This window comes from Habropoda laboriosa, unplaced genomic scaffold (genome assembly GCF_001263275.1).
Source record: "Habropoda laboriosa isolate 0110345459 unplaced genomic scaffold, ASM126327v1 scaffold186, whole genome shotgun sequence".
Classification (NCBI taxonomy): Eukaryota; Metazoa; Arthropoda; class Insecta; order Hymenoptera; family Apidae; genus Habropoda; species Habropoda laboriosa.
In genome coordinates this window covers 648855-660504 of record NW_017100427.1, presented here as the reverse complement: position 1 = coordinate 660504, position 11650 = coordinate 648855, and the positions used below count along the sequence as shown (strand labels likewise).

General features: G+C 44.6%; 1 protein-coding gene across 2 annotated transcripts in view; it reads right to left on the bottom strand.

Moving 5' to 3' along the window:
- Nucleotides 1-6075: 6075 nt before the first annotated feature.
- Nucleotides 6076-11650, bottom strand: part of LOC108575568 (B-cell lymphoma/leukemia 11A) — a 50000-nt gene continuing 44425 nt past the window's right edge. For both annotated transcript variants that reach the window (XM_017938390.1, XM_017938391.1), the window contains one exon: nt 6076-8818. In XM_017938390.1, the coding sequence (XP_017793879.1) occupies nt 6666-8818 (2153 nt within the window). In that variant the 3' untranslated portion in view covers nt 6076-6665. The remainder of the gene's footprint in view (nt 8819-11650) is intronic.

Sequence of the window (11650 nt, the reverse complement as noted above, 5' to 3'; positions counted from 1 at the left end):
CAGGGACGAAAGCGGCATACGAGAAAGGGTTGGGGGGTAGCGAGCGAGCACCTCTGCTTCTGACGTGGAGATTAGTGTCCGCCATTGTGGTGACGTCACCATAGTTAACACGCATTCAAACGAGCGTGGAAACGCGGCTGGTGAAATTATTGACCAACGCCCTGCGAATTCGCCGATTCGTTTTTCATCTATCCCCGATTTGCCGTCGATTTTTCCACGATCGTCCCCGTTGGAGAACGGTTGCGACAATTCCACGGATAAAATAGCGGTCGTCGAGTGGACGGTAGAGAAGGAAACGGACGATCTGTCGTCGAATTGTGCACCGACAACACCACCGGAATGTGGCAGACGTCGGTACCGGTTGACAGATGAATGTGCCCTGGGGAACAATGGAGCCGGCCAAAAATTAACGGCATTGTCTTAACTTCGAATTCGCATGGCGGCTGGTGTTTGCTCGCGCCCGTAGTCGATTACCGCGAAACAGGGAGGCGCGGCTGGGCGCGAGTGCATTCAGAAGAGAGCTTTCCGGGCTTTCGATTACGCGCCCGACGACGACGACGACCTAGACGACGGATTGTCCCTGGCGTTACTGCCGGATTTCGAACTTTATGACGTGTAATTTTGGCTTTGACGTCTTCTCGAGATGTACGAGCCAGCGGAGAACCACCCATTTACGGCCACCCTCTTGTTCTTCCGGGGAAAAATTCCGGGGTTGGGTGTTCAGCTGTGTCTGATAAGGTTCGATGAGATTCTCTTGTTAGATCTACTTTATCTCTTGAAGTGTTTGATCTTTATGGGAAAGTTGGGAGGTTTCTGATGGTTTTTGTAGTGAGATGGTCATTAGTTTCTAGTAAGATGAAGGGATCAGATGTATTTTTGGGATTCTATTGTTTCTTGTACTTTTCACAGTTTACGCAAATTGGTAAATGAAATTTTTCGTTTCACACCTTTGGAAGAATCAGTGTTTACTGAAAAAGATTCACTTAAGAGACATTAGGTAAACGATCGTGCAAATTAGGAATGGAATAAGCTCTTATAAATCGTATGCTGCAGTATTTTTCATTATTTCCTTCGTCTTTTTACACTTTATCGACAAACTGAGAGGTAACTTAAAAATAAACACTTTATCCATCAAAGAATGTTCAATTACCATTGTCATAAATATTCGTTCCAATAAAACTTTTTTCAACTGTCTTCATGAAAAATCTCGACGTTCCACAATCATTTCCCCATTTTACGTGCAAACCTACATATCTCCGACACGCATAGTAACCATGATCACCCCTAGCAACTGCAGCCACACGTACACCATAGCATTCTGCCATAGTAATTCTTACCTGAGCCTCGCTCCCCGATACCTGTGTCCAACGTAAGATGGCGTGGTGCAACAAGCCCTCCTCGTTTCTCCGGCAATCGTGAATTTCAGGTTTGTCCGAAGGAATCGATTGGAAGAAAAAAAAGGCCCGAATAATAGCTCGATTATCTGATTCCCGAGCCGATGTTCACGCGACGCCGCGCGGCGCGGCGGTTTCGCACACGCGAGAGCCTCGTTGCGAAACGCATTATGCAATAAACGTAATAAGCGTCCAATAGTAACGGCTCGGGACGAGTAAAACAATTTACGTAACGAGCTTTCTATAGCCGGCGGAGGTGTATCGAGATTTGGCGTGAGACGGATTGTCTTCTTTGAATCGAACGATCAATTAACGCGGTGAATGAATTATCCTCGCTGTAACAATTCGTTCTTCCAATCGAGAGAACGACGACTGTTCGTGAAATTTCTACGAATTTGGATTATTCTTCTTCTTCTCCTATTTCCTTCTTTAATAGAAGGATTCGCATCGACAGGTAGGTCATTAGCGACGGGAGAGCGTAGTATTGTTCCTTTTCAGGGAGGGGAATCAGGATGACGAAGGAGACGTGCTTTGATGAAATTCATACGACACGGGTTATTTAAAAACAATGTGGTTTATTTGAATCGCACAAGACATACACCGTATCTGCTATGTTTATAATTACGGACCTCCCCGTGGAAAAGCTGGTCAAAGGGTGTGTCGCGAGCTTTGACCAGACTTTGCCCGAAGACGCCTTGCTTTCTCGTATTGCCTTAATGTCGATCCTCGGTTTTTTCCATCTCTTATTTTTCTCTTTTTTCTTTTCTTTTTGTTCATTAAAAGTGCTCGAAAGAGTGCCAGGTCGAAAACCCAGTTCGCAACTGTGTCTAAGAAACCGAGCCTCGGATTATTTTCCTTTTTTTTTTTTACCCTGGATCAGAAGATTTCTCGCTAAAAATCCAATTTCCCTGCTACCGACATCTTTTTTTTTCCCGGTTTCGCCATCGTTTTGTCGTTTCCGGCCGCGTTCATCCTTTGCATTGTGGCTCGTTTATTCCTTCCTGTCGCTTACTATATTATTAGGAAATACTTCGCTTGTCTTCTTTTTTTTTTTTCTTTAATTATTTACCTTTATTTATTTTTTTATTTAACTGTCTAGATACTTCAATTCACTATGCTTCCGACGTTCTGCTCTTCGTTTATTATTATTATTTTTTTTTTATTATTATTTCCTTTGGGATTATCGTTTACCATTTCACGTGGTTTACCCTGTGTAGAAACGTTAGAAATCGACTGACCGGGACTCGACGAGAGACCTGTTACTTCGGGAAAAACGATACGTTTCACCCGTGAACTCGCGAGTTAAAGAGACTTCCTGCTTCGTCTGTCTTCGTCACCGGGAAAAATCGCGAGATTTCTACGCTTGCGTTCGTTCTCGCCGCGTCCCGTTTGTCGAATCCGCCCGCCGCCAGATTTGCGTGTGTGATTGAGATTCTTTATCTTTTTTTTTTTTTTTTTTCGTCTTCTATGTTCGCTTCGTGAGGCAGGGAACTTGGTCCTATGTGGGATGAATTCGAATAAGAAAGACGAGAGAAACATTTTTTTGGAAGCAAGGCGCGCGTGTGTTTTCGTGGCACCGTATCGCGGATTTCTAGTTTCGTTTAATTGATATTACGCGAACGAGTTTCATACGCTACAACATACTCGCAGTTACAATTGTTTTCCCATTTTCTAGCTCTCTCTTTCTCTCTCTCTCTCTATCTCGGTCTCTGCGTTGCGTTTAACCGCGGATTAAAACGTGTTCGAAAGCTCTCGAGAAGGATGAAAGACCCGCCCGCCCCCCAATCTTGCTAATCGTTCCCTCGTGTTTCTCTTTTATACTTTCGCTATTAGCGTAGCGCGCGCGCCAGCGAAATTGGGCGCATGATAACGATGAATAAAACCACGTTTTTCTCGTGTACGCATTGAAAAAGAGATTGATGCAATTAATTAGTATGATGATTTTATTTATTTTCTCACGTTCGAACGCCGACGATCATACTCGTCTGCCTTTCTTTTCTTTTATTATTATTCTTCGCCCGGTTCTCCAACCTCTCCCTGTATTCGTCTCCCTTGTCTTCTTTTTCTTTCTTCTTTTGCTACGGGCAGTGCCATATATTTACAATATATCGTATAAACGGAGCCTGGCATGTACGTATTTCAGAATCAATCTAACAAACTTTTTTTTCCTTTAACTAGATAACGGGATTTTCATTTTTTTTTTTTTTTTGCCTTTTACCTAGGGCCGTACGCGTCTAACACCGAGACAACTATCTTGATATGAGTTCTCCTCTTCTCCATTTTACCCCTTCTTTTAATTACTCGTTACTCATTCTTACACACGCACTCTCGCACACGCGTACACAGACATTACACACCGGGTACGCACGGAAAATCGTGAAACGTCCCGTCTGTACCATTTTTTTAACTCCCTTCGCATACACCCTCAACAGGCCCATACACGCGAAAAATCGACGACAACACACACATCCGGGGAAACTTACACTCTGTCACTTCAGTTACTCTTTTACCTTATTGCCTATATCAATTTTTTTTTTATTTAGGAACAGTCCCCTTCGAAAACGTTTACAACGAGGAGTTTCGTAGGAAAAACAAAAATGAGAGAAAAACGAGCGGTGGGAAAGGAAAGAAACAGAAGGGTGTGAAATAAAACAGAAACTATGCACATTGTAATGGAACGCAAAGAAAAAAAAAAAGAAAAAAGGAAATATTCGAAGCCGGTCGCGTCGTTCTCGCGAGTACACAGTATTCATACTTCAGTCTTCGGCTTCTTCCAAAACGGAAACGAACGGAGGGAAAAAAGAAAGAAAAGTGATAAAAAAAAAAAAAAGAAGGATCGATCAACCAACTCGTGTGATTCAGGCGCGTCTCGTGTTTTTCTTCTTCTTCTCGACGCGGCGATTTTCGCAGGATCAACGGATCCCAAAGATCTCGATCCTGCGAAAGCCGCGCGCGCGGATCTACCCGATCAGCCGCGCGACGATAATAAATATAACCAACAAACAAACGCGCTATAATAATGTTCTCGCGACCGCGAAGTAGCCATCGAACATTTTCGAACGACCTGCGCGCACACCCGCGCGAGCGGACTCTTATCAGCGAGCGTGCGAGCGCTATCAACTCCAGTCCAACCACAGAATCCTTCCTCGATCGGTCAGCGATACGTACACAGAATCATCGACGTTTCCATCGTTCTTTCATTTTTTTTCTCTCGTCGTTTTTCCGCGAACGCGAGCGGGCAAGTACATTCTGTGGTCAGCTTTCGTACCTCTCGATAATTCTGCTGTTCTCTTATCTTCCTTTAGAAACGAAAAAACGACAAAATGACAAAAAAAAAAAAAAAGAAATAAACAACGAAAGTTCTCCGGGGGGAAAAAACTCGACGGACACCTCGCGCGACGTTTGTAATATATATGTGTGTGTGTATATATATATAGCGCCGATAAACCTAAACAACTTTGGCATCTTCTTAACCATTTAAAAAACATCTTCTCAATAATAATTTAATAATAGCGGGATAAAATAATGAAGACGGCGATTTACAGTCGCTGTAATCGCCCAATAATAGTGGCATTGAATAATAATAATAATAATAAAGTCAATAATAATGATAATAATGACAATAGCGATAATAGTAGTAATAATAAGCAATAATAGAAATGGTAATAATAATAATAGATAATACATAATAAAGACAATAAAAAGTACTATGATACACTTTTACATAGGATCGAGGCTAGAGCTTAATGACCTATGGAAACGCTGCGCGCGTTTCCGGTTTCCGCTGTACACCATTAATCGTACATCAAGTGCTTACTTGTATCTTAAGCATCGATACGTAACACGTTGGGGTTTCTTTTCTTTTTTTTTTTTTTCTTCTTCTTTAAAAGGGGATGAGGCTTCAAATATCGATGTTTCACGCGTATATACACACAGAGGATTATCGTTCGACTCGCGCATGTGCAACTCTCTTTATCTCTTCTCCTCGAGAAAAGAACGATTTCGTCGTAATTACTCTTTTTTTTTTATCTTCCCCGCTTTTCTCCTTTTCTTAGCAAACAAAAAAAAAAAAAAAGAAAGAAGGACACCAGGCATCGATCGACACCTGTACAATGTACAAAAAGATTTTTCAGCTTCCCTGTCCTCCTCATCTACCTCTGTCTCTCCACGTTTTCGCTGCACTTCTTCTTTTTCTTCTTCCTCCTTCTTCTTCTTCCGCGATTTTTCTCCCTAACATTATACGTACAGAGTGGTTTGCAGGTTCTTCATATCATATAACGTAATGTACATACATATACACGCGCGCTCTCTCTCGTCAGGGTTCCCTCCATACACATATATACATATATTACGTTATACAGTATGTATAATATTCTCTATCGTTATTAAATAAATAATCTTCAAATGCGATAATAAAGTCACTATGTTCATTAGCCTATGTATAATATTTATATTCTGTATAATTCTCCGTTTTTTGTATCTCGCCATTTTTTCATATATATAATTTCATATATATATTTATTTATTTATTCATTTATTTATACTCTTTATATGTATATATGTATATATATATATTTTCATGTATATTCATATTTATAATGTCTTTATTTATAACTATTTATAAGGATATACTTTTAAATAGCTGTGCTGAGACTCGCAAAAGTGGTAACCATTCGTTCGTTTCTCTAGTTGAATTAAAATTCGCCGAGCGGAATAATCTGCCCGCTCACCTTCCCTCCTATATCTCTCACCCGTTGCTCCTCCACGCTCCAACCATTCTCCATTTTCATTCAGTCTTTCGATATCAATGGTTCTCGTCCTCTCCGTCGTGGCAGGTTCAACTTTCAACCCCTCGAACAGGGCCAGTTTCTCCACGTTGTTTCTTCAAAACAACGTCTATACTCTCGTCGTTGTTTCTTCTTTCATTTGGACCGTTTCCAGGTCTCGTTCGATTGTAAGCTCTGGTTACTGTCGTGGACCAAACCTACCGCCTCTCCTAATCCCGAGAGGCGATCTTGGACATTTCACCAGGCGGGGATCTCCCAAAACGGGAGATCTTCAACGACGTCACGCGACATGCGTGTGTCTTTCGTTACGTTTCAACGCTTCACGCAAAAACACGGCATACGTTAATAAAGGGTTTATCGTTCCCGAACACCTACTCTGTCCTCTGCTTCTCTCCCGTGGAAGAAGATCACCTCTTCAGTACACCGGGTAGGGTGGCCTGTGTGGCCACAGTGGCGGGATCGGCGGTAGGCTTCCGTTCCAAGATCAAGTATCCTTGGTACTCAAAGAGGAGTCCTCGTCTTGGCTGCCGGGATACGGCATGCCCAATTTCTGGCCCTGTTGGACCACAACCACGCATTTCCGCATGTGTTTCTCCAGTGTGCTAGGTACGGAGAACGGCATCTCGCAGAAACGACACTTGTACGTGTCCTTGCCGTGTCGACCGTGCGTCTTCATGTGCCTCGTCAGCTTCGAGCTCTGCGCGCAAGCGTACGAGCACAACTCGCACTTGTACGGTTTCTCACCTGTGTGAGACCGCCTGTGCACCGTCAGATTCGAGCAATTCTTGAACACCTTGCCGCAATACTCGCACGTGTCGTTCCTCCCGCTGCGTTCTTTCTTCAACAGGGGACTGGGCAGGCCTTGGAGCGCGAGGCTGGAAGCGGTGGCCTTGGTAGCCTTGCGGAATTCGTTGTTCTCGAGATAATGGTGACTGGGTAGCCAGAGACCGCCGAAGTCCGGTCCCGAGGACCTGGGAAAACTCTGACCGGAGAATATGTTAGGCGTGGTCGAGGAATTGAAGTTCGTGGGCGACAGAGCGCTGTCTTTCTCTTTGTTATTGTTCAGAGAGTTGGTTAGGTTCGACGGAGGTTCCGTCTTGATGAAACCGCCTCGGTGGTTCTCCTGCAGAGCTTGCCTGTAGGCCTCCGAGTACTGCGCTATGTTGCTCAAGCCGAATTTCTCCATCAGATCGCCGACCAGGCTCGCTGGTTTCTGTTCTACGCGACCGCCGCTCTCTTCACCGCTCTGACCTTGAGTGGTGCTCAGATCCTCGGGTGTGTTCTCCTCGGTGTCCTCTCTGTCGCCCTTCTGATCGTTCTCGTCCGCTTCGTCGAGGTCCATGTTCTCGTCGCAGCTGGAACCGTCGTCGGGAACTGTCTCGACGCTACCCTGAGGACTCGCGGCGTTCATGCTCTCCTGGTGCTCTTTTCTCATGTGTTTCCTTAACTCTGCGAAACTGGCGACCTCCATTTCGCAGACTTCGCACCTAGTCGGCGTTATCTGTCCATCCTGCGTGGCGTCCTGCTGATACTGACTCTCCTTGTCTTGATGACTTCTACGGTGCACGATGAGATTCGACTGGAAACGGAACTTCTTGTCGCACACCTCGCACGAGTAGATCGTCTCCGACGCGGAGTCAGCGATGATCGGCGTAGACGCGACCGGCGGACTAGTTTTCTCGCTGTCGGTGGAGTTGTTATTGTTGTGGTGACCAACCGGGCTTTGACTATAGCAGGTCGGCGAATTTTCCTTCTGATGATTGCTGTGCGTGTGGATCGTGGCGTTGTTCGACGCGGGACTGGGAGGCTCGACGGGTTGACTGTGATTCTGGACAGGCTGCTGTTGTTGCTGCTGCTGCTGCTGTTGCTGTTGCTGGACGGTGCTCGGTACTGGTACAGGCGGTACCGGGGCGGGGGGATTGGAATTAGTCGTTGGATTACCGCTACTAGGTGGAGCCGCGCCTAAGGACGGATTAGCGAGGCTCCTTAGGCGCGCCGAGTAAAAATCCAGATTGGCCTCGAGTGGAGGAGGATGCGCCTGACCGGCGAGCCCACGACCGTGCGACAACTCGGCTAAGTTCACCAGGTTGCGGGCATTGTTCAACGAGTCTAACGAACTACGAACCAGGGGATCACCGAGATTCAAGCCGTCCATACCTCGAAGAGGATCTCCCAGGTTCTGTAGATTTCTGGTCGCGGTTTGCAACTCCTGGAGACCTCTGTAACCCAACGGACTCAGGGTCATGAAGTCCGTCCTGAACATGGGTGGAAAGCTTCGTTCGAGGTGTTGAGGTAGCCTTAGAAAACTGTGTAGCGGATCGCCGACCAACGAGGCGGACGATTGAAGTTGTTGCCGTCCGCCGCTGCTTCCGCTGGAATTCGTGCCGCCGGAGGAATTCGCCGCGGACGAGCTGCCGGTGGATTTGCTGCTCAGGTTCAGGTGATTAGGCGGACTCAGGTGGTGCGTATGGGTCGGCGTGGGCGTAGGTGGACTCGGTGCTGGCGTGTTCGACGAGTTCGTCGACGACGAAGGGGTGGTGTAGAGTCGGGCGCCGTGCACGCTCTGCACGTGCTGCAGCAACTCCCAGGCGGAGGATAGTCTTCTGGAGCACTGAGAGCATTGGAGCCATCTTGGTTCTGTAACAGGCGAACGTGGATGGAAGTAATTAGATAGTTTGTTTTTGACTCGGAATTTCGAAGGATTTCGTGGTTTCACCGCTGGTGTGAGTGTTCAGTAGTGTTGAACTGGAATTGTTTTATAAAAGAACTAGAACAAGTTGAATAGTGTTTCTGTTCGTTGTACGTTTGATAATCCTCAAGCTTATGAAGTGAATTGAAAGGTATTAGGAGTAGAAATGAGTTCTTGTCGATCTGATTCAGAGCCACCGAGTTTCTATCGCGATGGAACGACAAAATTTTTAAACAACGTATACCCGAAAATTGGAAAAAATTAATTTCTACACCTAACGGGACCAAAAATAAAGCTTTACCGCTGATTTGATCGTACCATCGCCATAATCTGCGCTGCAAGTCTCACTCGTTACAAGGCAAGAGTATTCGACAAGGATATTCCGTCAGTATAAAGCTATCAAAAATCTATCAACGACATAAATTTTCCACGGAACAGGGACAAAGACGTAGAAAGCTTTTCACCCTTGGACAACGTAGCTTCCGTCGATTACGCGCGCGATAAGTTGCGACCGCGTCAAATAGTCCAGAAGATCACCGTGAACCTCGATGATATATGGTATACGGTGGGCAAAAATCACGTGTCAAAAATCGAGGGACAATACCAATACCAAACCGCGTGGAACACGTGTGTCGAACCGCACGTATAGGCGAGGTACGGCCGGGCTATCAATTCTCGGGGCTACCCTTAATTTCGCGAAATCGGGATAGGAATCCGTTGTCCGTCGATTGAATTCGGAATTCAAACGGCGCGGCTGTGTCAAATTGCGGCCACGTTGGGGCTTAAAAATAATATCCCCGAGAACGATCCTCGGCTTGCTACTAGGGGTTTCGAAAAGGCTGCTAGAGGCGAATGGGGATCGGTTCAGCCCGCAGTCTGGCTGAAACTGACCCTTAACGACTTCTCGACCCTCCCCCTTCGCTACGTCGACGACCGCGAGAGGGACGGGTTTTGAATTTCAATGTTTTTAATCCGGAATATCAGATTTTCGGCCATTTTTCACGCTCGAGAGACGCCGCTCTCCGCGATGCTGTACAGTAGGGTTGGTTTGTCCGTGGGATTTTATTAATTCGAGGCCCACCCTCGGTGGACAAAGACGAGAAAAAGATGGAACAGAGAGCGGAGCAGACGTCGCGACGGCGTGAGACACTCTCGAATGTTAGCTTGAGTAGGAACATATTCGCGGACCCCGTGGTTCTTCCGGACGTTAGGGGCGATCATGACTTAAATTTACGTCTCGAGAGAGCCACGAAGGTGGAGTCGAATATCTCGGTTTGATGCGAACTTTTTCGTTAGGAGGATCTTCCGTTTCGGGCGCGGAGAAGTTTGCGGTCGTGTACGAGTAAGTGTGCCATCTGCGGTTTGAGGAAGAGGCTGTGCATAATTTATAGCAGTCTCGTGTGTAGCTACGGTTTCTTCGATTCGTTCGATTTTCGTCATTTTAGTTGAGAAGTTTGTATCGGTATTGGGTAAACTTGGTATCGTCGAAAACTATTGAAAATTTTAGAAATCTACTCTAGCCATCGTATTGCTTATGAAAAGTAATGAAATTTTATCCTGTAGTATTTTCAAATTTTACTTAATTTTTTTATTTATTTATTTATTATTCTTTTATTTTTCTAGTTTATTTTCTTACCATTTTCGAGTAGAACGCTGGAAACTAAGAGCGTGAACACTGTATACTTTTACTGGTACTAACTTTAGCGAACAAGTCTAATTTAAATCATACAATACTAATACGAATACAACAGGTGTCTTACTATTTATGAACATCGGTGTATTTATATTCGATTCAATAGCAATTCGAGAGATGTTCGACAACCGCGGCAAAAGAAGAGGAAAAAAGAATATCTCCGTGCACCGTTTAAACGAGAAACTTTCAGCTTGAATCGAGCATAAGGTGGTGACTAGTAGGAGATTAAAAAGTTGGAGATCGTTTCCCACATTATGCCGTTTCAGACGGATTTAGCAACGGGAAGAAAAGTCAGTGGTAGACAAAAGATCTGGGAGAAATAAAAGCGGTCCTAATTAAATGGCTGTTCGAGATAGGGGGGAGAGATCTTTGTCCTCGAAGGAAGTTTGGCAGCGAGATTCTTAAAGCTGAACTTCCTCTAAATAAGACCTTACATTTTACGTAAGTTTCTTAAACGTTCCTCTCCAGCATCGAAATTGAGTCGTTTGTTACAGCAAACAGAACATTCCCATCGATCGTTCGTTCTTGTTCCGAACATTCGCTGAATTGTGCAAAAGCCGTAGGGCTCGTGCGTAACCGGCTGCAGCCGAAAATAGAAGGAAATCTTTCTTATCTTTATTTGCAATCGTTGTAATGGTCTTTACGTTACATTTAGGCTTATCGTATATCTTTCGAATCGTTATTTTTTATTCAAATCACTTCATTCTCTATCTATGGTGGCGTGACAAATTGTTTACAGTAATTTAAATGGCTTCGAAGGGTGAATAAGATGGGAGACAAATTTTTTTATAAACTCTATTCCTTTCTGGCTTTTTTCAAGATCACTCCTGTTTTTTTATACGAATATATATATATTTTTTCTACCGTATTGAACTCTGAAATTTCAAATCAAACGTGAAACTTCCTTTGTTTCTCATTTTTTCCATCAAACAAATTTTTCTCCCGCCTTATTCACCCTTCGAAGCCATTTAAATCACGCGAAAAATTTTCTCGCACATAGCTAGAGAAAATAATTTTACGTGGTCCACCCGCTATAATATCTTACACAAATGTATAAAGAAAAAGAATCGTTGTCAGTTTTTGCTAA